The sequence below is a fragment of the Aquarana catesbeiana genome, linkage group LG03 (assembly GCF_042186555.1).
Source record: "Aquarana catesbeiana isolate 2022-GZ linkage group LG03, ASM4218655v1, whole genome shotgun sequence".
Lineage (NCBI taxonomy): Eukaryota > Metazoa > Chordata > Amphibia > Anura > Ranidae > Aquarana > Aquarana catesbeiana.
This window is the reverse complement of record NC_133326.1, coordinates 141,375,470-141,389,417: the sequence shown is the minus strand read 5'-3', so window position 1 is coordinate 141,389,417 and position 13,948 is coordinate 141,375,470. Positions and strand designations below refer to the sequence as shown.

General features: G+C 41.7%; 1 protein-coding gene across 1 annotated transcript in view; it reads right to left on the bottom strand.

The window, feature by feature from the left end:
- Positions 1–10,382, bottom strand: part of LOC141134480 (uncharacterized) — a 44,605-nt gene extending 34,223 nt beyond the window's left edge. The window contains exon 1 of the mRNA XM_073624004.1: positions 10,060–10,382. Within this exon, the coding sequence (XP_073480105.1) occupies positions 10,060–10,375 (316 nt within the window). The 5' untranslated portion in view covers positions 10,376–10,382. The remainder of the gene's footprint in view (positions 1–10,059) is intronic.
- Between the last annotated feature and the right edge of the window lie 3,566 nt (positions 10,383–13,948).

Here is a 13,948-nt window from a genome sequence, read left to right as displayed (position 1 = left end):
CCTACAGGAGACCCATTTTACTAAACACTCTACTCATAAGTTTTTCAGTTCCTCTTATCCACAGGTATAAAAAGCCTTGGCAGCTACTAAACAACAAGGTGTTCTTATAGCTATTCACAGTACAACCCCATTTGTACTTTCATCTGAAATTAAAGATCCTGAAGGCCGCTACTCATTCTTATTGGGCACATTTCTTATGTTGCTGTAACTATTGTATCATATTATGCTCCTAATAAACTTCCATTACCATTTCTTTCCCATATTTTTCATGAAATTGATTCACACAAGTTAGGTACAGTGATATTATGTGGAGACTCAAACCAAGTTCTTTTTCCCTTCTTGGATAAATCTCCCCCTTCTCCCTCCTCCTGTTCCCCTAAGCTTTCATTTCAGCAACTTATCTCTAAGCATAACATATTAGACTCTTGGCGTGAGCTCAATCCAGCTCGTAAACGCTTTACATATTACTCCCATCCACACAAATAATTTTCTAGGATTGGTCATAATTTCCTAAGTGTTGGCATTGCCCCAGAGATCCTATCATCAGTTATTACGCCCTTTACTTGGTCCGATCATAGTACAGTTTGTACTACCATCTCCTCCCCTATCCTGAGATCCCAGGATTCGTCTTGGTGCATTAATGATTCCATTCTAACTCCTCCATCCCATTTTCTAGATATTAAACATGTTCTCAATGACTATCTCATTAATAACACTTCTGCAGATATTTCCTCTCACTCATAAAGCCCATGTAATTTGAGGTAAGCTTATCCGGCAAGCATCATTTCTCAAACGTAAGCGTAAGCTTCTACACCAAAAATTAAAAAATGCCTTATATCTATGTCAAGATGGATTCCAAAATTCTCCCTCCCTTGTACTAAAGCTTGATAGAGCCCGTTTAGAATTCGGCCTGTTTCTCACTGCAGGAAAAATTAATACGTAAATCACTACACCTTTGTTACCTCAAAGCAAACAAACCCTATTAGCTCAAACCTTACGCTCACTGCAAAAACCTACAACATCTGTGTGACTCAAACTAAACCGTGATTCATATCCAAGTAACCCTGTCAAAATTATACACACATTCCGCTCAAATCTTGCTGAATTATATTCGCCCAATAATAATTTTGACCATGCTGCTGCTGATTCCCTTTTTTCAAAAATTACCCTTCCAACACTCTCACAAACCCACCGTGAACGACTTGAGTGTTCTACCTCTGCAACAGAAGTCATCGTGGCTATTAATGCTTTAAAACTTAATAAAAGTCCTGGACCAGATGGATTTTCTGCTTCCTACTACAAGAAATGTTCTGATATATTATCTCCTATCCTAACTGAGGCCTTCAATACGTTATTTAGGGGACTCTCTTTTGGTTCAGAATCCTTAACGGCCATAATTTTCATGCTTCCCAAATCTAAATCTAATACAACCTCTTGGACAAATTACCAATCTATTTCCCTTCTTATTATTGACTATAAAATTTTAGCTAAAATACTTGCGACCCTCTTGAATCAAGTAATAGGCAAACTTGTTCATCAAGATCAAGTTGGGTTTACCCCTTGCACCAAGCAAGTGATAATATTCGTAGAGCTTTTTTTCATGCCCATGTTGCTAAATCTAGACGTCTACCTTCGTGTTTTTTATCGCTTGATGTAAGAAAAGCATTTGTCACTGTCTCATGGCCATACTTACAATGCTTACAATATATTCTTCAAAAATGGGGGTTTGGACCGCATTTTTTGAAGTGGATTTCACCCTTATACGACAAGCCAAATGCATTTATCAAATATGCTGGTTTTAAATCATACCCTTTCCCTATTGGAAGAGGCACCCGTCAAAGGTGTCCTCTCTCCTCCCTCCTATTTGCACTCCTCATTCAACCTCTGGCCCATTTAAATAGATCTGATCCAAACATAAAAGGTATTGAATTAGCTGGATGTCATCATAAAGTATGTTTTTTTTGCAGATGACATCTCGGAGTCCGACTGAAACATTATTACCTGCGGTAACCAGCTGCAGGGTATCCGCACGGCCTCCTACATTTGTGGGATCTGCTCTGCCCACTTCTTTCACTTGGCTTTCAGATTCCTGGTTCAACGAAACACAAGCCATAAGCATGACAGGGATGGCTCCTCTACCTCCTGTGACAACCATGGCTTCCCCTGGGATCACATCCTCACAGCTCCTCAATCCTGGAAGAGCTAGGACATCCTCTGATCCCATAGCTTGGAGTCCAACTGTAACACTGTTACCTGCGGTAACCAGCTGCAGGCTATCCGCATGGCCTCCTACATACATGGGATCTGCTCTGCCCACTTCTTTCATTTGGCTTTCAGAGTCCAGGTTCAACGAAACACAAGCCATAGGCACGGCAGAGATGGCTCCTCCACCTCCGGTGACAAACATGGCTTCCCCTGGGATCACATCCTCACAGCACCTCAATCCTGGAAGAGCTAGGACATCCTCTGATCCCATACCTCGGAGTCCGACTGTAACGCTGTTACTTGCGGTAACTGGCTGCAGGTTATCCGCTCGGTCTCCTACATTTTCCCCAACAAGCAACACAGTAGGGGGAGCACTTTTCACACTTGCTGGTGGGCTAGGCCTCCTCCTCTTTGGACAAAGGCTTGAGTAATGTCCACCTTGGTTGCAGACAAAACACTTCAAGGTTTCCACAGATGTAGGTCTGGCTCTTGTAGTTCTTGATGCAGATGGAGGTGATGTTGCATTTCCAGGCTGGATTTGGGTACTGTTCAGTTTGTGCTCTCTCCCTCTTTGCTTCATCTGCTGTAGTGATTTCTTCCGCTGAGAGGGTTTGAGAACAGAATCATGCTGTCTCACACAGTCATCTGGAATGGCACAGTCTCTGGGTTTAGATGCCATGGTGAACTGTTCATGGTCATCCTCTATCAACGCACATAAAGTTGGGTCCTCGTCTTGCCGACTGTACTGATGCCTCTTAGCTCACAGAGGTCAATCGCGGTCTCTTCGGATTGCCTCTTGTACCAGCATATCATCTCGTGGGTTACCATCTCCAAGTTTTTTGCCCAAATACAAGATAGAAAAGAAAAAACAAGAGGGGGTGGGGAGCAAATAGCCAAGTATGTCTTCTACAAAACAAAAATTATGCACTGAGTGAGCTTCTGTAGGTCAGTTGCTTCTAACAAGCTTCCAACCTTTAGTACATAGGTTAAATGAATAAACCATGTACTAAGGTACTAAGCAAATCCCACCGCTGCCACCAATCTGTCACGAATTCACACGCCCACGGCGACTAACTAACCGCGACGTGCGTTCCGTGACCGGGGTATATGAGGAACTAAGGGAATAAGAGGGAACTTATACTGCGCATGTAAGACTGGCTGTGGTACTTTCACAGCCTACACTACCTTTGGCCACCACTAGAGGGAGACTCCACTCCAATCCAGCTAGCTGACCACACACAGGCAGATACGAATCATACATACAATCTGGTGCACTCTAAGGGTTGGGGAGCAGTCTAGCAATTACTACACACTTCTAGGATTCCTCCAGCTATCCTGCAAGCTTGAACCCCGGTGTTAATCACTCTTCCCACTGTCCCCACACCAACACACCAGACACACAATAAACGATAGCCTGCCACCACCCAACAGTTTGTCCGCAGACTGGTCTGCTGAGCCACCACACACACAGATCTCTGTCTGGCAGATCTGTTAGCTTACAATCTGCATGCAATCTGCCAACACACAGTGCAATTGCATACAGATTGGCATGTAACTTAAACCGAGTACTTAGGCACTAAAATACAACAACCTCTCCAAAGATATGAGTCCTAGCTTAGTACACAGAAGTCACTTATTAATTTTATCATTTAATATCCCGAAAGTGGGCAGTGCATATAAGATATACAAAGAAAAAGGATTTACCAAAAAAGATACAAAAAATGCAGAAAGACACACAACTGGCAATTTGCTATGAAAATAAAAAGGGATAAAAACAGAAATAAACTTTACCCAAGTCTATTCGTTAGTAGAAGCATACTGGAACATGTGGGAACTCCCCAGTTTCGAACTGGCTTCGTGGAAGAACAATGTCCATATCTCAGGCTACCCAATTTATTGAAATATCGATGCGGGCTGGACTTTAGCCCTTGGCCAATCAACCCTGGGGGGGTGTTCCTGTCTCAGCCCACAAATGTTTTGTGTTCTGAAATGACCAGAGTCAAATTGGCCCAGAACGGCGCTGATTGCTGGGTCATGGATAGGATTTCCGATACCAGCGCATCATGCCGATCGCAACAGTACCAATCACTGCCTGCCTGCCGCAATCAGGCGCCATATAACGGTTTTGTGTGGTTCTCTAGGATTCCACACCTGCTAAACATACAGAGTTACATGTACACGTAACCCATCATGTGTACGATCAAAAGGAATTATTTTCATCTCTCTGCCGTTAATATTTTAGCTTTTATGAGAGATAAAATAGGTTCCTTAGATCTCTTGATATTAATCAAAGCTTATAGACTGTCCAGAGCCTTGTGAATGCCCCCTGCAGATCTGTGTAGCCAAGATGACTAGCAGTTTCTTTGAGCCTCAGGAAGGTGGCAATCTATGTTTACTCTAATGGGAACTTTTATTGGCATCTAGGTGTCACTACGATCCTAGAAAAAACTATCTCTGTCCCTTTCAAATGCTAATGAAAGAACATATGTGCATGACTGACATAGAATATTATATTTTTAATAACCCAGAATTAAACTACATCTACATTTACACTACTTCTAACGATCACACCACATCTAGTTAAGGCAAAACTATCCTACGCTTATATTTTTGTCACAATTACAACCGCCACAAACCTCCCCCCTGGATCAGTAATGACTCTGTGAATAGTACATGAGATTGATTTGCTTATTAAAATGGATACTCCTCTGGCAAAGGTAGAATACGTTGAGTGTAAAGCTCTCTGTATCCATGGTTTGCGCAGGGACATGATCCTATTTCCATCCAAGTGCGTTTCCTGTAAGAGAATTATGTGAGGTTTAGACTTTTTCAGGTATTGGAATATTGAGGCCCTTTTAAATTTATTGTTCATGCCTCTGACATTCCAAGAGACCATTTTTAATTTATCCGCCATTGTTGTTATTTCTAATGTAATTTTTCACAGCACATTTTGGTAAAATTAATTTCTCCCATTTCTCAATCACCATATATCCTGTTAAACTTTAGTCCTCTTCTCCAGCCGTATGTAAGTAGCAGTGTTCCTGCCCATGGACTTCATTACATCATCCAGGTTATCTAGGTCAAGTGTTGTTCTCCCACTGTTTACTTTCCTAAGATGGATGTAGCAGTGACATCAGTGCTGGAGTGAGTTGACCTCCAGGCAGTCATTTAACCACAATTCAGACTAGTGTCCATGTTGATTATTGCAGGGCCTGGGTGGTTAAAAATAGAATTAACCCATACCAACTGGCGTAACTTTTAAGAAACGATAGAGAAAAAAAACCCTCTTCTTACTTGAGGATCGGATCACAACAACCATTCCAGGAGTTTAAACCAGTTCCTTATCCATCCATTCGCATGCCTCCATAGGATTTTCAAAGAACTTTACTGTGCCCTTATACTGTACTCGTAGTTTGCTCGGATATAGCATGCTGTATTGCACCTCTTTCTCCCTGAGTCTCTTGCGTACATCATTAAACGAGCGGCGTCTCTGCTGCGTGGCTGCTGAAAAATCTGGAAACAACATAAGGCGCGTGTTCTCATATTTCAAGTCAGGGATTTTTCTTGATTTTGCAAGGATCATATCCCTGTCTCTGTAGTTCAAGAAGCGTACCAGGAAAGGTCTGGGGTATGCACCAGGGGGTCTAAGACCAGCAGGGACTCTGTGAGCTCTCTCCACCACATAGGTGGGGGGTAAATCCTCCAGGGAAAGCTATTTTTTGAACAGGGTCTCAGCAAAGTGGGTAGGCTTTTCCCCCTCAGCACTCTCTGGCAGACCCACCACCCTGATATTGTTTCTCCTTTGACGGTCTTCAGCGTCGTCTGCCCTGTATTGCAGGGATTTTACCAGATCTTGTAATTCAGCTAGATGTAGGCCTTGTGTGTGAGAAGTGTCTTCCACCCCCGAGACTCTGTCCTCCACAGTGGTGAGCCTGCCCCTTATCTTGTCTAGGTCATGTCTTATCAAGGTGCACTCTGATGATAAGTGATCTATGCGCCCCATGAGTTCTGACTTACTCTGGTTTATGGCTTCTAGGATTGGGCCGGTTATAGCTTCCTCATCCATTGCCAGCATCTGATCTTCCACTGCCTCCTGATCAGCAAGCGGTTCCTTCGGGCTCCCGGTCAGCGCCATGTTTGCCGTCCTGTGTTTGGCGCACTTCTCAGACTCTCTTGCAGGCAAGATGGCGGGGGCGGAGTCTTTCGCCGTCTCCTTCGCTGAGCGTGTTTGGCGTTGGTCCTGCAGCTGCTTCTGTGACTTTCTGGATGTCGAGGAATGCATGCTCGGAGTCCGCTCACCTTCCCCCAGAGATTGGTGTTACTTTAAGGTAGGAAATTTCACTCTAAATCGGAGAAATTAGATCAGGATCTCAGGAGCTCCTCAGAGACGCGTGCTGCCCCGATCACATCCGGCCACGCCCCCAAGTCTGCTTCTTCTAATGTTCCTGTGGAAACTAACTTTAAGGTGCTAACCCGTTGGTATTTGGTCCCCACTAGAATATTGAAATAGGCTTATGATTACCCTGGAGCTTGTTTTTGCAGCTGTTCAGAGTCTGGCATTCAACTCCATATTTGGTGGGATTACCCAATTGCCCGAAAATTCAGCCGGATCCTGCTACAGCCCTATGAAACCCATTGGGATCACACAGAATCAATGTTGCCTTCTTTTCAGCTCCTAACAGCCGAAAAACAAACCATTGCTAAGGCATGGGAAACTCAATATTTAATTCTAGCTGAAACCATACACAGAACTAATAAAGCTCTTGTTCATGCTAAAATGGAAGCAAATCGAAAGAGATTGAATTGGTCAATTTGAGAAACTCTGCTTTCCTTGGGTTAAGCATTGTTTACCTCCAGACTTTGATGACACACTATTATTGCCTTGGTAATTTTACTCTATTTGCATTGACTATACTTTCTATTCATTTGGGATCGCATCACCAGTAGTAAAACCCCTCCCCACCTCACCCCCCCCTTTTTTCTACCCTCTTCTCTCTATCTACTCCTATTTTTTGTTTTCCACCCTTCTTTTAATATTGTGTAGTACTTATAAACACATTATTTCTTCTGCAAAATTATAAACGCAACACTTTTGTGTTTGCCCCTATTTATCATGAGCTGAACTTAAAGATCTACGACTTTTTCTATGTACACAAAAGGCCTATTTCTCCCAAATATTGTTCATAAATCTTTCTAAATCTGTGTTAATGAGCACATCTCCTTTGCTGAGATAATCCATCCACCTCACAGGTGTGGCATATCAAGATGCTGATTGGACAGCATGATTATTGCACAGATGTGCCTTAGGCTGGCCACAATAAAATGCCACTCTAAAATGTGCAGTTTTATCACACAGCACAATGCTACAGATGTTAGCAAGTTTTGAAGGAGTGTGCAATTGGCATGCTGCAGTAATGTCCACCAGAGTTGTTGCCCTTGAATTGAATGCTCATTTCGCTACCATAAGCCGTCTCCAATGGCGTTTCAGATAATTCGGCAGTACATCCAAACGGCCTTACAACTGCAGACCACGTGTAACCACACCAGCCCGGGACCTCCACATCCAGCATCTTCACCTCCAAAATTGTCTGAGACCAGCCACCCCGACAGCTGCTGCAACAATCGGTTTGCATAACCAAAGAATTTCTGCACAAACTGCCAGAAACTGTCTCAGGGAAGCTCATCTGCATGCTTGTCGTCCTCAACGGGGTCTTGACCTGACTGCAGTTTGTCATCGTTACCGACTTGAGTGGGGAAATACTCACATTCAATGGCATCTGGCACTTTGGAGAGGTGTTCTCTTCACGGATGAATCCCGGTTTTTATTGTACAGGGCAGATGACAGACAGTGTCTATGGCATTGTGTGATTGAACAGTTTGCTGATGTCAACGTTGTGGATTTATTCGTTGCTCTACTAGTTACATTTTTACATTGTTATGTACTCATCCTGTTCATAAATCAATATGTTTAGCTTTATTGCTAATTGAATATTGTACCACCATCCTTGCATGTACTCAATTTGTCAATCTTTGTTATATTTAAAAATGAATAAACAAATGTGACGATAAAAAAGTCAGTTGACTAAAAGAAACATGTCCGGGGGGGGGGTTTCATGTCATGGATGGAGTTAGGCTAAGGCTGATATCACCTGTTACACGCTGAGCTTGTATTTTGTGTGGTGGCTGAGATTTTTCTCTACTTGTTCTACTGACCCAAATCTATCATAGTTTCCCTTTAAAACCACTTCAGCACCGGAAGATTTTACCCCCTTCCTGACCAGAGCACTTTTTACAATTTGGCACTGTGTTTCTTTAACTGGTAATTTTGCTTTTTCTTTTGGTGGTATTTGATCACTTCTGCGGTTTTTATTTTTTGCGCTAGAAACAACAAAAGCGACAATTTTGAAAAAAAGACAATTTTTTTTTTGCTATAATAAATATTCCCAAAAATGTTTTTAAAAAACAAATTTCTTCATCAGTTCAGGTCAATATATATTCTTCTACACATTCTTGGTATGGAAAGGTTACTTTGTGGTTGTAGCATTCTACAGATGCACACAATTGGTATCATGCAGCAGATGTGACAAAAAAATAACATGTAACCATATGTCACAGAAAAATAAAAATTTTACCCAAATTTGATCAAATTTTGTGGAATTGGAATTTTGAAATGCATTGAAGTCGATTGGGGACCATATTTAATGGTCACTGTCAATCATTTTGCAGGGCTGTTAGATATGATGTCACTGAAAGGACATTGGTAGCCCCTCACAAACCCATTATATATGGTCAAGGGGTGGCTCTTTCATATGACTTTGAGGGTAACATGATCTTTATGGCCCCTTTCACAAATGCGTGACTCATTTTAGAACAGCTCTCCGATACCCTATAGAAGGCTGCATAAGTTGTGGTGCATCATGTCTGATTTTTTGTCCCAGCATACCTTAATGCAACACCTTATGTGCAACATAGTGCCCGTTAACATACCTCATCAGATTTGACAAAAAAGGGGCCTTAAATTACAGGTTTGGGCCATTTGGGTTATGATAGCTTGCCTAGCAGCCTTCCAAAGAGCCACAACTGACCAGTGTAAGGCCCCATTCACACTAGCGCGTTTTTTGATGCATTTTGCATTTTGCAGAAATGCACGGGAATTTTTTAACATGGGTTCCTATGGAACATGTTCACATCAATGCTTTTTTGTATCTCCGCGTTTTTGGAAAGGGTCGGGGACTTTTTCTCATGCAAAATGCAGCGTTTTGCATGTTATGGTTTTCAATGGACAAGCATCAAAAACGCAAGTGCACCTTTTTTGCAGCGTTTTTGATGCGTTTTTGGTGCGTTTTTGGTGCGTTTTTGCCGTTTTTTTTTTTTTTTTTTTTTTTTTTTGTAATTTTTTTGTAAGACTGTAAAAAAAAATGAAAAAAAAAAAAAAAAAAAAAAACGCAAAACGCAAATCGCGGCAAAAACGCGGCAAAAACGCGGCAAAAACGCGGCTCAAAAACGCGGCAAGCATGAAAAAAAAACCTCCAAAAACGCTCAAAAGCAACATGCATAGGTGTGAATCGAGCCTAACAGTCCATCTTTCACTTTATTGCAATTCAAATTCAAAATGAGAATTATTAGATTTTTTTAAATTTGTAAATCAGATAAATCAAATTTTGGCACATTAACTCATCAGTAGTAAGAGATAATGAAGTGTTCAGGAATAAAGAAAGGTATTTTACATAATTATAAACCGCGAGTCATCTAGTCATAGTTTGATAAAAACATCATATGAAAATGTAGTTACAGCATATCATTTTCAGATTTAGGAAGATGCAAATGTAATATAAAAAATTGTACATAACATACCTGTGCTTGTGGGCGTAGGGTTATTTTGCCAAGTATATGTGGCAAGACCAGTTGTATGTTTGACCACACCAGTAACATGATTAGCCTCACAGGTCACTGATGGATGATTGGAACAGCTGGTAATATTCATCCAGAACTCATAGGTGGCATTAACAGACCCATCTACATTTTTTACAAAGGTCGAGTTTTTCACTGGCTTTAGAACTTTTCCACAAGTCGTTTCGAACTCTACACTTATATCTTCTGGATAAAATTCAAACAGACTGCACACTACAGTGACTTCATGTTTAGCACTTAAAGCATGATTTACAACCATTTTCGGGGGAGCTAAAGGTAAATAGAAAAAGAAAAGAATATTAAGCTTTTTCACCATTACAACTTAAGCGTATTTATAAAAAGACCTAAAGAGTGTTACTTAAACTTCAAACTTTCTTTGAAGGCCTGGCTTGCTGTCTCTGTTCTAATTCATCCCAAACGGGTTGAGGTCAGGCCAGTGAAGTTCCACCCCAAACTCGCTCATCCATGTCTATGGACCTTGCTTTGTGCACTGGTGTGCAGTCATGTTGGAACAGGAAGCGGCCAATCCACAAGCTGTTCCCATGAAGTCGGGTGCATGAAATTGTCTAAAATGTCTAGGTATGCTGATGCCTTAAGAGTGCCCTTCACTGGAACTAAGGGGCCAAGCTCAACCCCTGAAAAACAACCCTACACCATTACCCGCCCTCCACCAATAGAACACCTTTGGGATGAATTAGAGTGGAGACAGCAAGCCAGGCCTTCTCAGCCAACATCAGTGCCTGACCTCAAAAATGTACTTCTTGAAGAATGCGCAAGCATTACCATAGACGCACTCCTAAACCTTGTGGACAGCAGTCCCAGAAGAGTTGAAGCTGTTATAGCTGCGAAGGGTGGGCCAACTCAATATTGAACCAATATAGTGTATATTGGTAGGATAATTTGGGCAAAATATTGGTAGGATAATTTGTACCAAACTGTCCCTCATGTTCTCTAGCCCCAGCTTCTTTTCCTGTGGTCCAACTCATCTCTGCACTTTCAACCTCTGTGTATTATGTCTCAGCCCCCTTTCACTCCTAAAGCACCTATAATACCAGGTGTTTTTTTAAGGTGCATATGCATCAGTCTCACATCATAATTAAGTTTTCATAGGTATGCTTCCTTTTTACTTTTACTTCACATGGAGGCCCAAAGATGTTTGTTCCTCACCTCAGATCCTTAATGACCTGTGGGGGAATTTAGCCATCAGTGCCATACTCCTCTATAGACATGACTTCTCATCCTCCAGGCTCTTCTCAACTGAGCCAACACACACAACACATGCTCTCTCTTGACTAGGGGAATCCACCAATCACAGAGAAGACAGACCAAGCTTGGAACACTTCAAGAGAGATTAACACCATCCCCCTAAGGACCCCCTTACACATTTATCTTACCTTGAACAAGGAGCTGGATTAAAGGACCAAAAAAACTCTTTGAAGGAGGTGGTAAAGTTCTCGTGATAGAACAGTTGTAAATTCCATTGTCAACTATTTTGGCTTTTTCAATCAAAAGTGATAAATTAGCAAAATTACGTGTTGGAGTGACTTGTGGAAAATTTAATTTTTCTATTTGTTGTCCTTTTTTATTGGAAATATTCCAAACTAAGGAATAATGGTTAAGTTCTGAAATATCTATAGAGCAATTCAGCATAACATGACTTCCTTTTGTTACAGTGATTACTGATGAACTCTGGTGGAAAGCTTCTCTGGAAGGACCTAGTAATATAAAACCGAATAAAAAAGATGTAAGAACAGTGACAGTATTCAACTATGAGTAATTATTAAAGCAATGATGGCTTTTAGTCAAGGAGACATTTTAACACTGCGACTGTCATAAGGCCCCTTTCACACTGAGGCACTTCTAAACTGCCAGTAAAACACTGAGTGCTTTTGAAGAGCTTTTCAGGCACTTTTGAAGAACTTATCATTAATTTCAATGAAGAGGGGCGTTTTTTCACCGCACTGCCAGCACACTGCCCCAGTGTGAAAGCATTCATTGATACTAATGGAAATAGGTTTTCGTGAGCTTTTCCGGTGCTTTTTTTTAGCATGAAAGCTCCTGAAAAGCACCTCAGTGTGAAAGGGATCTAAGTATTCTAATGTACTGTAGATAATTACAGTGTGTAGTTTAAAGTTATGGCCTGGTTAAAGTATAATGTACCCTGTCTTTGGTATCACATGGACTTTATTAGCAGCTCTGTGGAAATAAGCATATCATAGTATACCAATATCATGAAGTCAAAAAACAACTGAGCCAGTGTTACTTGCTATCCATTTAAAATTTTATAAAGATAAGACATAATTATCAGAAACGGATAGATTGACAGATGAAACATTAAGTAATTAGAATTAGGTCTAAGGTGGCTGATTTTGCAGCATTAACTGACCCATGAATAGTCAACCTAAAGGCAAAAGCCTCCAAACAAAATCATTTTAGTTGTGTTTAGCTGCTGGCAAAATTATATAGGTAACTAACAGTATATCTCTTTAGTTGCAAATATCCAGGCTACACCATTTTTTTCAAAGTTCAAAACAATTTCAAGTAATGCTCCCTCAATTTTCTATAACAGGGGTCTCCAAACTTTCGAAACAAAGGGCCAGTTTGTTGTCCTTCAGACTTTAGGGTGGCTGGACTGTGGCTAATGGAAGTAGAAAATGTCCCAGCATCGGTGGGAGTAAACAATGCCCCAGACATGGTGGTCAGTGGGAGGAGGAATAGAGCCACATCTTTAGTGTCATTGGAAGGAATAGTGCCCCATTGTTGGTAACAGTGGGAGGAAAAGTGCACTATAGTTGGTGTCATTGGTGGGGAATAGCGCCCCATTGTTGGCATCAGTGGAAGGAATAGTGCACCATCATTGGTGTCACTGGGAGGAATAGTACAGCCTAATTGGTATCAGTGGGAGGCATAGTGCCCCAACATTGGTGTTGGTGGAAGGAATAATGCACCATCATTGGTGTTGGTGGAAGGAATAGTACCTTGAATCAGCAGAGAATTAGTTCCCCATCATTGGTATCAGTGGGAGGAACGATACCTTGTATCATGGGGGGGGGGGGATAGTGTCCTAAGGGCTGGATAAATGCAAACAAAGGGCCCCATCCATCCCACAGTTTGGAGACCACTGCTATATATTCTAATATATATTATATATTATATATTAGAATAAACTAATAATAAGGGATTCCACCTGTAGCCAAATGACAATATGGCCTGATTTGATGAAGCCTGAGACAACTGAGACAAACTACATCATGAAAAAGTCGCCAATGGAGCCTAAAAGATATAGAGTTGCTGTGACTGAGCCATGGAGGTCCTCCCAAACTATGATTCAAGGCTTGTTCACACCAGCCGACCACATAATACCAAGGCTGCTGGTATGCACTGTAATTAGGGAACAGGGCAATGTGCCAATTACAATGCATTGACTTTATTGAAATGCCACAAACTGACATTGTGTTTATCATTATGCACCAAAGCGCATTGTGATGTGTGATACTGTGCTGCCTAAGGGTCCATGCACACAGGGCTTAAAAAAAAGCTGCTTCATAGACATCAGATCTGGCTCCCTGGACTGTGCGTGCGTCAGACCACACCATCACGCAAGCGCACATCTCCCATCTTGAATGGGCGGAGAGCCCCAATACATAGGCAATACAAGAAAGGGGTGGCTGCCTCGAAAGGCAGCACAGTATAAGGTAGATTACCCCCATAGTGCCGCAACTGGAAAAAGTACATGGTGAAAAGGTTTCACCATTGGGTAGCTGGAACCTCGTCCCCTCGAGAATCCTGGGGCAAAGGGGACAGTCACCACATTGTTCAGATGTTTGATAAT